Source organism: Phyllobates terribilis, unplaced genomic scaffold (genome assembly GCF_046119375.1).
Source record: "Phyllobates terribilis strain yellow unplaced genomic scaffold, ASM4611937v1 Scaffold_7__3_contigs__length_470593459, whole genome shotgun sequence".
NCBI lineage: Eukaryota > Metazoa > Chordata > Amphibia > Anura > Dendrobatidae > Phyllobates > Phyllobates terribilis.
Window position 1 is genome coordinate 45,823,052 of NW_027362767.1, and position 15,199 is coordinate 45,838,250.

The following is a 15,199-nucleotide window of genomic DNA, read 5'->3' on the forward strand; positions in this document are numbered from 1 at the left end:
TTTGTTTTTTGTTTTTTTCTCACTGAACATGATATTCAAAAATCCGGAATAATACTATTAATCAACGATGTTACCTTTGCGAGAGATGTACCTTAATATATCCAGAGTCCGATACTTGGAATACAGTTGTATAAAGTGAAAATTTCAATAAAAAGTATTGTTAAAAAAACCGAAGGTCCAATACCTAGGACACGTGGTGAGTGCAGAGGGAGTAGCCCCCGACCCCGACAAAGTTACAGCCATCAAGAGCTGGCCAAGCCCCTCTAACATCAAGGAAGTGAGGCAATTCCTCTGGTTGGTAGGCTACTACCGAAGGTTCATCCCCGGGTTCACTAAGATGGCAGCTCCTATGCAGGACCTCCTGATAGGGCAATCTAAATCCAGAAGTCACAAGCCACCCTTCAAGTGGGACAAGCCGGAAGAGGAGTCCTTCCGCCAGTTGAAGATGGCCCTCACAGGGGACGAGGTACTAGCCTACCCCGATTATAGCCAGCCTTTTATCCTCCACACATATGCCAGTAATGTGGGGCTGGGAACCGTACTGTCACAGAACCAACAGGGCAGAGAAAGGGTGATCGCGTACGACAGCCGGAAGCTGAGGCCCACTGAAAGAAACCCGGAGAATTACAGCTCCTTCAAGCTAGAATTCTTGGCAGTGGTATGGGCCGTCACAGAACGGTTTAAGCATTACCTGGCCTCCGCAAAGTTCACCGTGTACACGGACAACATCGCGTTGACTCACCTGGACAATGCAAGACTAGGTGCCCTAGAACAGCGGTGGATGGCCCGGCTATCCAATTATGACTTCACAATCAAATACCAAGCAGGCAGAACCAACGCCAATGCAGACGCCCTATCAAGAATGCCCCACCTACCTGAAGGAGAAGACGACTCAGAAGAGCTGGAGGAAATAGAGCTCCCTGCTTTCCACCAGTATGGGGCCACTCAGCTTTCTCACCGGGTAAGAGACAAAGACTTAACCACCGTCATGTTCAATCCCTTACCCCACCACAGCTGGGCTGAAACGCAAGATAGCGACCCTGCAATACGCCTGGTGAAAGACATGTTAACCCAGGAAGACGCTAGCCCTGGCCCGGACGCTCCAGAGGAAGCCAAGCAGATATGGAAGGAGAAAAGCAGGCTATTCCTCTACGAGGGTAAGCTGTGCAGAAGGCTTGTCAATCACCGGACGCACGAGCTAACCTGGCAGAGAGTGGTCCCAAGGCGAGATGCAGCAATGGTCCTGGAGGCCTACCATGACCGAGCGGGACACTTCGGGTGGAAGAAACTGGAGTTCCTACTGAGAGAGCGGTTCTACTGGGTCGGCATGAGAAGGGCCATCGAGAAGTGGAGCAGGGACTGCGGCCCATGTCACCTCAGAAGGAAGGACCGTACCAGCCAGCAGACACCCTTGAGGCCCATCGTCACCAGGCAGCCTCTTGAGCTGGTAACTCTGGACCATGTGAAATTGGCTCCAAGCCGGTCGGGCTACGTCTATGCCCTGACAATTGTGGACCATTACTCCCGGTTCCTGGTGGTGGTTCCTGTTAAAGACCTGACAGCCCAGACAGCGGCCAGAGCCTACCAGCAACACTTCTGCCGCCCACATGGGTATCCGGAACAGGTCTTGACAGATCAAGGTCCAGCGTTTGAGGCTGAAGTATTCCAGGAGTTCTGCAACCTCTACGGCTGTAGGAAGATTCGGACAACGCCTTACCACCCGCAAACCAACGGGCTGTGTGAGAAAATGAACAATATCGTCATCGATCTCCTCAAGACGTTACCCCTGGAAGAACGCAGCCTGTAGCCGGAAAAGCTGCCAGATCTGATTGACTTGTACAACCATATCCCGGTGAATGCTACAAATTGCACCCCGGCTTACCTGATGCGAGCAAGACCAGGTAAACTGCCGATAGACCTGGAGATGGGAGTCCTGACACTTGCGGACACCTCCCCAGACGGCGGCTACAGTACAAGAAGGTACAGGAGAGTGTGGAGAGGAGTCTGGCTCAAGCGAGAGAAAAGCAAGAGAGGCTCTTCAACCAACATGCCCCTGCTGGTCCCCTGGAACCTAGTGAGCAGGTCCTGAAGCGGAAGAGAAGGCTTCACAAGCTGGATGACCAGTGGGAGAGCGACCCGTACACAGTACTGCAGTCCGACCACGACAACCCGAAGGTATGTGTGATTACCAAGGATGGAGGAGAAACCACTAGCACCGTCTCCAGAGACCATCTAAAACGGTGCCCCAAGCAACTGCAGAGTCCAAGTGAAGATCAAGATGACCTTGAACCCACAGAGGACAAGGAAGAGATGATCAGCACAGTTCTCGGAGAGTTCCCCCGGACCTGGACTCAGATAAATGGCGCAATAGTGGTGCCCGTCCTACACTTCCTTCAGCCTACCTAGCAGGAGCCTACAGGAGGACAGGAAGAACAAGAAGAGCAAGCGGCCCCAGAGGCGGAAGAACCCACACCAGCAGCCCAGGAGAGTCAACCCTCTGCTGACAGTGAGCCTGCCATGCCTGTGGTAAGCCAAAGGACCCGCAGACAGCTGCCTGCCCTGCCTGTACACCCAGCTAGTGCAGTACCCTCAATGATAGTGGGGAAAGCCAGGTTAGACCACCATCAGACAGTGGGCTACGGAGGTCAACCCGGAGCACTAGGGGTCAAATGCCAGCTCGCTGGAAGATATAAATGTAAAATGTATATATTTAATGTGTTATGTTTGTACTCTGGTTATTAATACTGTTTTCCAGTTTTTCATAGTGACAAATGGACTAAAAGGTTATGAACTTTGAGTAACCGGGACTTCCTTGTAAATATGTTCGGAGCCTAACCAAAGGAAAGAATAAAGACTGTCAAGGACTCGGGGCAAGGACAGACCCCCACCTGGTTAAGGCTCCCGTTGTGTTGGTGAAATGGACACCCGGTCACAGGCCATACTGTGACCTAAAGAACTCAATATGTGGTGTTGTTTTCTTCTCTGTTATGTTTATGTTGTAATTTCTACCTTGTATCGTGCTTCCCGTTTAGTCCCGGAGTACTAAGCTTTCCTAGGGGGGAATGTGTCACCCCAGGCCTGGATGCCACAAACTTGTAAGGCTGTGTCTGAGAGCAGGAGGGAGGTTCTCTGGTCATGGACCACTTGCATGCAGCGCCTCCTGTCCCAGGCCAGTAGGGGGAGCAGGCTGCCCCTATAAAAACTGGTACTGAGGGCAGGGTTAGAGAGACCAGGAGCCACTTCTGAAGTATCGAGAAGGGTTCCCAGAAGCAGAGGGACAGGTCAGCCGCAGCTGAGGAGTCCAGGAGGCAAAGGAGGAACAGAAAGCCAGGGACAGAGGCGACGAGAGCCGGTCCTGGCAGAGAGAAACTACATACCGGACACTGGGGTCCGAGGCTGTCAGGGTTGCAAGTCCTGCAGCAGATCATCTACCCGCGAGGGATTTTAGGTCCCTTGGCCTAAGAAGCCTGGAGGCTCCGCCACACAGAGGGACCGGTACAGCACGGAGAAGCTACAGGTACCTAAGGCCTGAGTCGCAAGCCATACAGGCGTAGTACACAGCAAGCTCAGGGACGTGGGCTATCATACCACTAAAGGGGGAGATAGTCAGCAAAGGCAGAGAGAGAACGGTAGGCCTACCCACCCACCCTGGCCAGTGGAGCTCACCCGAATGCCCTCAGACACCCAGGTCCATTCCTACCCTGTACTCCTGGTGGGTCTGTGATAAGATCTGCAGTAAAAGACCCTGGACTGCATTATTGGACTCTGTGTGGTTACTGCTGCGCCTGCACCATCACCCCCAGCATCCTATCACACTGCCCTGAGGCTACACTCCTCCCGTGGGAAGTTGTACTATTCCCTGCTGCATCCCCAACACCAGCCTCAGCGGTCTGCCTTGCAGCGGCGGTCCTCCCTGACCGCAATCCACGAGTGGCGTAGTCGGACATTACCTAAAAACACATCATTGACTACCACTGGTCTGACCACCCTGAGCCACGGGACCGGGTCGCCACTACTACTCCCAGCATTGCCCTGAAGACCGGTCTCGAGTGCCCCACGGCCCAGGGGGCTAGTCATACATACATTACTGATCCTGAATTGATCCTGAGTTACATCCTGTAATATACTCCAGAGCTGCACTCACTATTCTGCTGGTGGAGTCACTGTGTACATACATTACATTACTGATCCTGAGTTACATCCTGTATTATACTCCAGAGCTGCACTCACTATTCTGCTGGAGCAGTCACTATGTACATACATTACATTACTGATCCTGAGTTACATCCTGTATTATACTCCAGAGCTGCATTCACTATTCTGCTGGTGGAGTTACTGTGTACATACATTACATTACTGATCCTGAGTTACATCCTGTATTATACCCCAGAGCGGCACTCACTATTCTGCTGGTGCAGTCACTGTATACATACATTACATTACTTATCCTGAGTTACATCCTGTATTATACCCCAGAGCTGCACTCACTATTCTGCTGGTGCAGTCACTGTGTACATACATTACATTACTGATCCTGTACTGATCCTGAGTTACATCCTGTATTATACTCCAGAGCTGCACTCACTATTCTGCTGGTGCATTCACTGTGTACATACATTACATTACTGATCCTGAGTTACATCCTGTATTATACTCCAGAGCTGCATTCACTATTCTGCTGGTGGAGTTACTGTGTACATACATTACATTACTGATCCTGAGTTACCTCCTGTATTATACTCCAGAGCTGCACTCACTATTCTGCTGGTGCAGTCACTGTGTACATACATTACATTACTGATCCTGAGTTACATCCTGTATTATACTCCAGAGCTGCACTCACTATTCTGCTGGTGCAGTCACTGTGTACATACATTACATTACTGATCCTGTACTGATCCTGAGTTACATCCTATATTATACTCCAGAGCTGCACTCACTATTCTGCTGGTGCAGTCACTGTGTACATACATTACATTACTGATCCTGTACTGATCCTGAGTTACATCCTGTATTATACTCCAGAGCTGCATTCACTATTCTGCTGGTGGAGTTACTGTGTACATACATTACATTACTGATCCTGAGTTACCTCCTGTATTATACTCCAGAGCTGCACTCACTATTCTGCTGGTGCAGTCACTGTGTACATACATTACATTACTGATCCTGAGTTACATCCTGTATTATACTCCAGAGCTGCACTCACTATTCTGCTGGTGCAGTCACTGTGTACATACATTACATTACTGATCCTGAGTTACATCCTGTATTATACCCCAGAGCTGCACTCACTATTCTGCTGGTCCAGTCACTGTGTACATACATTACATTACTGATCCTGTACTGATCCTGAGTTACATCCTGTATTATACTCCAGAGCTGCACTCACTATTCTGCTGGTGCAGTCACTGTGTACATACACTACATTACTGATCCTGAGTTACATCCTGTATTATACTCCAGAGCTGCACTCGCTATTCTGCTGGTGCAGTCACTGTGTACATACATTACATTACTGATCCTGAGTTACATCCTGTATTATATTCCGGAGCTGCACTCACTATTCTGCTGGTGCAGTCACTGTGTACATACATTACATTACTGATCCTGTACTGATCCTGAGTTACATCCTGTATTATACTCCAGAGCTGCACTCACTATTCTGCTGGTGCAGTCACTGTGTACATACACTACATTACTGATCCTGAGTTACATCCTGTATTATACTCCAGAGCTGCACTCGCTATTCTGCTGGTGCAGTCACTGTGTACATACATTACATTACTGATCCTGAGTTACATCCTGTATTATACTCCAGAGCTGCACTCGCTATTCTGCTGGTGCAGTCACTGTGTACATACATTACATTACTGATCCTGAGTTACATCCTGTATTATATTCCGGAGCTGCACTCACTATTCTGCCGGTGCAGAGTGATGCCATACCTTCCTCCCTGCAGGCTGCCGGTCGGGGTGTGTGGGTGACTTTCCTGCAGGAGCGCTGCCCCCGGTTGGAGGATGGAAGCTGTCGGAGGAGCTGGGGGGAGGGGCTGGTGCTGATGCTGCTGAGCATCTTTGCGCTCCGCCCCTTCATTTGATTGACACAAGTTAAACCAATCACTCTTCCAGCAGGTGCGGCTGATGCGGCTCAGCATCCTTAGCACCGCCCTACTCCCTCACATAACCAATGATAGCACAGCTCGGACGGCAGTCCACCAATAGCGCGTCAGCTTGGGAGTGTCCTCCCCTGTCCTGGTGCTTCTGCCCGCAGTGTCGCTGCAGCTGCAGCACTGGACGGGTTGGATGCATATGGAAGAGATGGAGGAAGAATTGAAGTGTCCCGTGTGCGGCTCCTTCTACCGGGAGCCCATCATCCTGCCATGCTCCCACAGCTTGTGCCTGGCCTGTGCCCGCAACATCCTGGTGCAGACGCCGGACTCGGAATCCCCGCAGAGCCGCCGGGCGTCTGGGTTGTCCGACTACGACTACCTGGACCTGGATAAGATGAGCCTGTACAGCGAGGCGGACAGCGGCTACGGCTCGTACGGAGGCTTCGCCAGCGCCCCCACCACCCCCTGCCAGAAATCCCCCAACGGCGTGCGGGTGTTCCCGCCGAGCATGCCGGCTCCGCACCTGCCGCACCACCACTCCTCCGGGGCGCTGCTGCCTCCCGCCCGCAACCAGTGCCTGACCTGCCCGCAGTGCCACCGCTCCCTGCTGCTGGACGAGCGGGGTCTGCGCGGCTTCACCAAGAACCGGGTGCTGGAGGGGGTGATCGAGCGCTACCAGCAGAGCAAGGCGGCGGCGCTGCGGTGCCAGCTGTGCGAGAAGAGCCCCAAGGAAGCCACGGTGATGTGCGAGCAGTGCGACGTCTTCTACTGCGAGCCCTGCCGCCTGCGCTGCCACCCGCCCCGGGGACCGCTGGCCAAGCACCGCCTGCTGCCGCCGGCACAGGGCAGGGTGAGCCGCCGGCTGAGCCCCCGCAAGATCTCCACCTGCACCGACCACGAGCTGGAGAACCACAGCATGTACTGCGTGCAGTGCAAGATGCCGGTGTGCTACCAGTGCCTGGAGGAGGGCAAGCACAGCAGCCACGAGGTGAAGGCGCTGGGGGCCATGTGGAAGCTGCACAAGGTGAGGGGGCTGTGCGAGGACTGGGGGCCCCAAGAGCTCATGGGGCAGTGCTGGCAATGACATGGTCCTTCATGTGGTACCCAAGAGCTCATGGGGCAGTGCTAGCAATGACATGGTCCTTCATGTGGTACCCAAAAGCTCATGGGGCAGTGCTGGCAATGACATGGTCCTTCATAGAGTACCGAAGAGCTCATGGGGCAGTGCTAGCAATGACATGGTCCTTCATGTGGTACCCAAGAGCTCATGGGGCAGTGCTGGCAATGACATGGTCCTTCATGCGATACCCAAGAGCTCATAGGGCAGTGCTGGCAATGACATGGTCCTTCATGCGATACCCAAGAGCTCATAGGGCAGTGCTGGCAATGACATGGCATTTCATGTGGTACCCAAGAGCTCATGGGTCCTTGCTGGCAGACATGGTCCTTCATGTGGTACCCAAGAGCTTATGAGGCACTGCTGACAATCACATGGTCCTTCATGGGGTATCTAAGAGCTCATGGGACACTTCTGGCAGACATGGTCCTTCATGTGGTCCCCAAGAGCTCATGGGGCAGTGCTGGCAATGATATGGTCCTTCCTGAGGTACCCGAGAGGTCATGGGACATTTCTGGCAGACATAGTCCTTCATGGGGTTTCCAAGAGCTCATGGGACACTGCTGGCAAACATGGTCCTTCATGTAGTACCCAAGAGCTCATGGGGCAGTGCTGGCAATGACATGGTCCTTCCTGAGGTACCCGAGAGGTCATGGGACATTTCTGGCAGACATAGTCCTTCATGGGGTTTCCAAGAGCTCATGGGACACTGCTGGCAAACATGGTCCTTCATGTAGTACCCAAGAGCTCATGGGGCAGTGCTGGCAATGATATGGTCCTTCCTGAGGTACCCGAGAGGTCATGGGACATTTCTGGCAGACATAGTCCTTCATGGGGTTTCCAAGAGCTCATGGGACACTGCTGGCAAACATGGTCCTTCATGTAGTACCCAAGAGCTCATGGGGCAGTGCTGGCAATGATATGGTCCTTCCTGAGGTACCCGAGAGGTCATGGGACATTTCTGGCAGACATAGTCCTTCATGGGGTTTCCAAGAGCTCATGGGACACTGCTGGCAAACATGGTCCTTCATGTAGTACCCAAGAGCTCATGGGGCAGTGCTGGCAATGACATGGTCCTTCCTGAGGTACCCGAGAGGTCATGGGACACTGCTGGCAGACATGGTCCTTCATGTGGTACCCAAGAGCTCATGGGACACTGTTGGCAGACATGGCCCTTCATGTGATACCCAAGAGCTCATGGGCCACTGCTGGCAATGACATGGGGTATCTAAGAGCTCATGGGGCAGTGCTGACAATGACATGGTCCTTCATGAGGTACCCAAGAGCTTGTGAGGGATTGCTGACTTTATTATGACATCTGGGGGTGTATTGCTGCCAAAAAAGTATGGGGCACTGCTGGCCGTATTATTTTTTTCTAGACCATAAAGACTGAGGTTGGTGGCTGCAGTTTAGAGTACTGGTAGCAGCCATGCCATGGTCTACCATGATGGTACCTAAGGATACTGCTGTTCTGCTGTGGTCTCCTTTGCGTACACAGGGCCATTAGGACTGGGGTGCTGACAGCATCTAGGGGTGTAATGGTCCTAAGGACTGGTGCTAAGTGCTGAGGGGGCACTGCTGACCATCCTATGATCTTTTTAGGGTACACAAGGCATTAGGGGCAGGGGGTCGTGGCAGCAGTTGCGGGTGTAGTGGTGACAGCCGGACGGTTGGGGTAGCTAAGAGCTCATGAAGTCCTACTGGCAATGCTGTGGTCTTGGGGCACTAAGCCTTCACAGGGTACAGTGGGCCATAAGATCTAAGGGTGATGGCAGCAAATCACTAAGTCCAGATAACTGGGATGACAGCAGCCGATGAGGTATGGTTTATGCCCTCCATGCCTGGGACTTCGGTGGGCTACCTGAGCCCCTGTGTGGCAATCAGACTCCTGTTATACTTGGCTACATTGTTGCTACATTTCAGCCACATGATACAATGCAGATACAATGGAGCTGGATCTGCCCCCATACAACCAGTGCGCAGCCTCTGCCCGGGCTGCAGTAGGTGAAGCTGGCACACCACATGTGTTAAGCCCTTGAGCAGTGGAAAGGTCGCAGTTATGGGGCCCCAGAACAGGGGTTCCGGCTCAGCTTATCTGTATTCCATCATTAACCTGCAATCACAGCATGTAGAGGTGATGCCACCCTGCAGCCCTCTGTTGTTGGCTGCCGGTATGAGCCAACTACAGCTGGGGGCCACAGTTTGATTTTTGCTTTGGGGCCCCCTCTAGCTGCAGGATTGACTTGTATGTAACACACAACTATGGAGCATTAGTGTGGGGTGGATGGCAGGAGTGGCAGTGTGTCCGTGTGTGCCAGCCCTGGAGAGAGGCGGCATTGGGTGCCCACCGGTGACACAGCATTTTCTACTCTATGGGTCATATTGGTGCTGGAGCTCTAGGGGGCGTCAGTAGCGGGGGCTGGGCACCTGTGCCATGTAAGAGTCACCAGTGATGTGTGCGGTGGTGGGTGCACCTGCCATTGGCTTTGCCGGCCCTTGTGCTGTGCAGATAGAGCTCCTCTACTCATCTATGGGAAGGCGGGGGAGGGGGCCTGGAGGAATGTGTCAGTACTGTAGGGTGGGGGGTAAAGAGCTGCACAGGAGGGGGTGGGCTGCCTATTATAATCAGCCAAGTACCAGACCTTAATGTGTATGACCACAAGCCGGTCTACAGATTCACTTAGGGAAGTGCACTGTGAGCGATTGCCTCATCCAGAGAATAGAAAGGAGGAGAACAGGAGCCACGTCTGACCACATCCAGTCACTGACCGCGATCTCCAGCCGTGCACGCTGCGATTCATGGGGGGATACAGAGGGGGGCGCCATGAATAATTCATACTGCACAGAGAAGGACCCAGGGGTAAGTGTCTGTGTCCTGGAGAGGGGGCCACGGAGCAGAGGTCAAATTGTGTGTCCTCCCCCCGTTCTGCATCCTAACAAGGAGCCTATATATCTATTATCTATCCAATATCTATCTATTTATCTATCATTTATTTTATCTATTCATCTATCTAAATATTATCTATCTGCTGTATCTATCTATTATCTGTCTAGCCATATATCTATCTATTATCTGTCATTTATTATATCTATCTATATCTATTCATCTATCTATTATCAATTCAAATTCAAAAAAGCTTAATTGTCAGGACCAAATAAACATTAGTTTTGCCAAAGCAAGTGTACAATAGAGAATAGGGACTGTGGGGATGATGGATGGGGCTATCTATTATCCATTTATCTATTATCCATCTATCTATTATCCATCTATCTATTATCTATCCATCTGTCTATCATCTATCTATTATCTATATATCATCTATCTATCATCTATCTATCATCTATCTATCATCTATCTATCATCTATTATCTATCTATCTATTATCTATCATCTATTATCTATCTATCTATCTATTATCTATCATCTATCTATTATCTTTCTATCTATTATCTATCCATCTGTCTATCATCTATCTATCATCTATCTATCATCTATTATCTATCTATTATCTATCTATCTATTATCTATCATCTATTATCTATCATCTATCTATTATCTTTCTATCTATTATCTGTCTATCCATCTATCCATCCATCTATCTATTATCTATCCTTCTATCTATTATCTATCTATTATCTATCTCATATCTATCTATTATCTATCTATCTATTATCTATCTATCCATCCATCTATCTATTATCTATCCTTCTATCTATCCATCTATCTATTATCAAATCTGAATATCTTACATTTATCAGTTTAATCAATTTAACTAATAAAATATCTTTCATATCTGTCCATTTATCTAGGTAATATCAATATATCTTACATATGATATGGATACTGAGATATTTGATGGGTAATTGTTTTATTTTAGAATAAGAATTACTTATCTATTTCATAGAAGCATCTAAAATGATGCATGATATTTATCAGATTTTCTCATATCTATCTCTGAATCTATTTCTTTCTTTCTCAGATCTATCCATCTATTATCTGTCATCTCTCTATCCATCCTCCCCTCCCTGGTATACATGTATATAGGGGTATGCGGGGACAGTTCCCCTGATAACCTCACTCCTGCGCTCTCCTGGCCGTGTTCTCGCTCCGCTAGATTTGATGTGACATCTGGCCGTCTGTAGTGTTCGGGGATTTACATGAGTGACGGGAATAATTCACTGTATTCCTCTTGGCTTGTCATCGTCCCTATGGCGGACTCATCCCCGGCCCCCCCAGCGCGCCGTCGTCGGCCCCTCACACCGGGAGCTTTGTATCATCAGTCACATTAGAGTCAGAGAGATAATTGTACGTGTTGTGTTCACATGAAGCATCTGATCCGCGGTCTGTGCTTGTGGTGGATGCTCAAAAGACGTAGTGTAGCCGCATGTAAAATACCCCCCCGCAGCCCACCCTTCACAGCAGCAGGGAAATATATTCCTAGGCGATAATTGAAATACGTTGCCCCCCGCACTGCTATGGATTGGTCTCATCGTCAGTTATTGCATCCACTGAATTGATCGCTTGCCGCTTTTTCCTTTACAGATGCAGCAGAGCTGATTAGTTTTCCCCCTTTTCTGGTTGTATATGTCACTTTATCTTCAGGTGTAATGAAACCAGCTTCACTCTGCTACATCTGAACTTTCTTGCATAGTGCACTTCAGTCTGAAAGGTAGACGTGTGGCTAGTGGTCTTCTCAATTGACTGCAAAATCTATACCAATGAATCCTCAGGGTGGTTGCATGCAGATGTAGCACAGTTCAGTTTGTTATATCATGGCTGATTTTGCATTTTTTAAAGTTGCAGGAATAGTACAAACTTTGGAGAGCAAAATAACACATTCAGCTCTGCTACAACAGACAGTATGTTTGGCTATACATGTTTTTTTAGATACTGCTCATATACGGTTTGGAGGGTTGAATAGCAAAAAACATTATAGTAACAGGTATATATTATATGTTCAGAAGGAGACCGCCCCCACTCCGAGACCCCCTGATACTGCCTTATACTGGGCATCATAGAGAAGGGCCCCCCACTCCGAGACCCACTGATACTGCATTATACTGGGCATCATAGAGAAGGGCCCCCCACTCCGAGACCCACTGATACTGCCTTATACTGGGCATCATAGAGAAGGGCCCCCCACTGCGAGACCCACTGATACTGCATTATACTGGGCATCATAGAGAAGGGCCCCCCACTGCGAGACCCCCTGATACTGCATTATACTGGGCATCATAGAGAAGGGCCCTCCACTCTGAAACCCCCTGATACTGCATTATACTGAGCATCATAGAGAAGGGCCCCCAGTCCGAGACCCCCTGATACTGCATTATACTGAGCATCATAGAGAGGGGCCCCCTCTCCGAGACCCCCTGATACTGCATTATACTGAGCATCATAGAGAAGGGCCCCCTGTCCGAGACCCCCTGATACTGCATTATACTGGGCATCATAGAGAGGGGCCCCCACTCCAAGACCTCCTGATACTGCATTATACTGAGCATCATAGAGAAGGGCCCCCACTCCGAGACCCCCTGATACTGCATTATACTGAGCATCATGGAGAAGGGCCCCCAGTCCGAGACCCCCTGATACTGCATTATACTGAGCATCATAGAGAAGGGCCCCCACTCCGAGACTCCCTGATACTGCATTATACTGGGCATCATAGAGAAGGGCCCCCAGTCCGAGACCCCTTGATACTGCATTATACTGAGCATCATAGAGAAGGGCCCCCACTCTGAGACCCCCTGATACTGCATTATACTGGGCATCATAGAGCAGGGGCCGCCACTCCGAGACCCCCTGATACTGCATTATACTGGGCATCATAGAGAAGGGCCCCCAGTCCGAGACCCCCTGATACTGCATTATACTGAGCATCATAGAGAAGGGCCCCCACTCTGAGACCCCCTGATACTGCATTATACTGAGCATCATAGAGAAGGGCCCCCACTCCGAGACCTCCTGATACTGCATTATATACTGGGCATCATAGAGCAGGGGCCCCCACTCCGAGACCTCCTGATACTGCATTATACTGAGCATCATAGAGAAGGGCCCCCACTCCGAGACCCCCTGATACTGCATTATACTGGGCATCATAGAGAAGGGCCCCCACTCCGAGACCGCCTGATACTGCATTATACTGGGCATCATAGAGCAGGGGCCCCCACTCCGAGACCCCCTGATACTGCATTGTACTGAGCATCATAGAGAAGGGGCCCCACTCCGAGACCCCCTGATACTGCATTATACTGGGCATCATAGAGCAGGGGCCCCCACTCCGAGACCCCCTGATACTGCATTATACTGAGCATCATAGAGAAGGGCCCCCACTCTGAGACCCCCTGATACTGCATTATACTGGGTATCATAGAGCAGGGGCCCCCACTCCGAGACCCCCTGATACTGCATTATACTGGGCATCATAGAGCTGGGGCCTCCACTCCGAGACCCCCTGATACTGCATTATACTGAGCATCATAGAGAACGGCACCCACTCTGAGACCTCCTGATACTGCATTATACTGGGCATCATAGAGAAGGGCCCCCAGTCCGAGACCCCCTGATACTGCATTATACTGAGCATCATAGAGAAGGGCCCCCACTCTGAGACCCCCTGATACTGCATTATACTGAGCATCATAGAGAAGGGCCCCCAGTCCGAGACCCCCTGGTACTGCATTATACTGGGCATCATAGAGCAGGGGCCCCCACTACGAGACCCCCTGATACTGCATTACACTGAGCATCATAGAGAAGGGGCCCCACTCCAAGACCTCCTCATACTGCATTATACTGGGCATCATAGAGAAGAGCCCCCACTCCGAGACCCCCTGATACTGCATTATACTGGGCATCATAGAGCAGGGGACCCCACTCCGAAACCCCCTGATACTGCATTATACTGAGCATCATAGAGAAGGGGCCCCACTCCGAGACCTCCTGATACTGCATTATACTGGGCATCATAGAGAAGGGCCCCCACTCCGAGACCCCCTGATACTGCATTATACTGGGCATCATAGAGAAGGGGCCCCACTCCGAGACCTCCTGATACTGCATTATACTGAGCATCATAGAGAAGGGGCCCCACTCCGAGACCCCCTGGTACTGCATTATACTGGGCATCATAGAGCAGGGCCCCCACTCCGAGACTCCCTGATACTGCATTATACTGAGCATTGTAGAGAAGGGCCCCCACTCCGAGACCCCCTGATACTGCATTATACTGGGCATCATAGAGAAGGGGCCCCACTCCGAGACCTCCTGATACTGCATTATACTGGGCATCATAGAGCAGGGCCCCCACTCCGAGACTCCCTGATACTGCATTATACTGAGCATTGTAGAGAAGGGCCCCCACTCCGAGACCCCCTGATACTGCATTATACTGGGCATCATAGAGAAGGGCCCCCACTCCGAGACCTCCTGATGCTGCATTATACTGGGCATTATAGAGAAGGGCCCCCACTCCGAGACCCCCTGATACTGCATTATACTGAACATCATAGAGAAGGGCCCCCACTCTGAGACCTCCTGATACTGCATTATACTGGGCATCATAGAGAAGGGCCCCCCACTCCGAGACCCCCTGATACTGCATTATACTGGGCATCATAGAGCAGGGGCCCCCACTCCGAGACCCCCTGATACTGCATTATACTGAGCATCATAGAGAAGGGCCCCCACTCCGAGACCCCCTGGTACTGCATTATACTGGGCATCATAGAGCAGGGGCCCCCACTCCGAGACCCCCTGATACTGCATTATATACTGGGCATCATAGAGCAGGGGTCCCACTCCGAGACCCCCTGATACTGCATTATACTGGGCATCATAGAGCAGGGGCCCCCACTCTGAGACCCCCTGATACTGCATTATACTGAGCATCATAGAGAAGGGCCCCCACTCCGAGACCCCCTGATACTGCATTATACTGAGCATTATAGAGAAGGGCCCCCAC

At 50.8% G+C, this 15,199-nt stretch overlaps 1 protein-coding gene and 1 long non-coding RNA gene across 14 annotated transcripts in view; one reads left to right on the plus strand and one right to left on the minus strand.

Annotated features, from left to right (window-relative positions):
* Positions 1–6,032, minus strand: part of LOC141152850 (uncharacterized) — a 95,694-nt gene extending 89,662 nt beyond the window's left edge. Inside the window, exon 1 of the long non-coding RNA XR_012247168.1 lies at positions 5,949–6,032. This is a non-coding gene — a long non-coding RNA (uncharacterized lncRNA). The remainder of the gene's footprint in view (positions 1–5,948) is intronic.
* Positions 6,033–6,245: 213 nt separating this feature from the next.
* TRIM9 (tripartite motif containing 9) overlaps positions 6,246–15,199 on the plus strand; it is an 87,292-nt gene continuing 78,338 nt past the window's right edge. For all 13 annotated transcript variants that reach the window (XM_073638493.1, XM_073638495.1, XM_073638500.1 and 10 more), the window contains exon 1: positions 6,246–7,136. In XM_073638493.1, the coding sequence (XP_073494594.1) occupies positions 6,306–7,136 (831 nt within the window). In that variant the 5' untranslated portion in view covers positions 6,246–6,305. The remainder of the gene's footprint in view (positions 7,137–15,199) is intronic.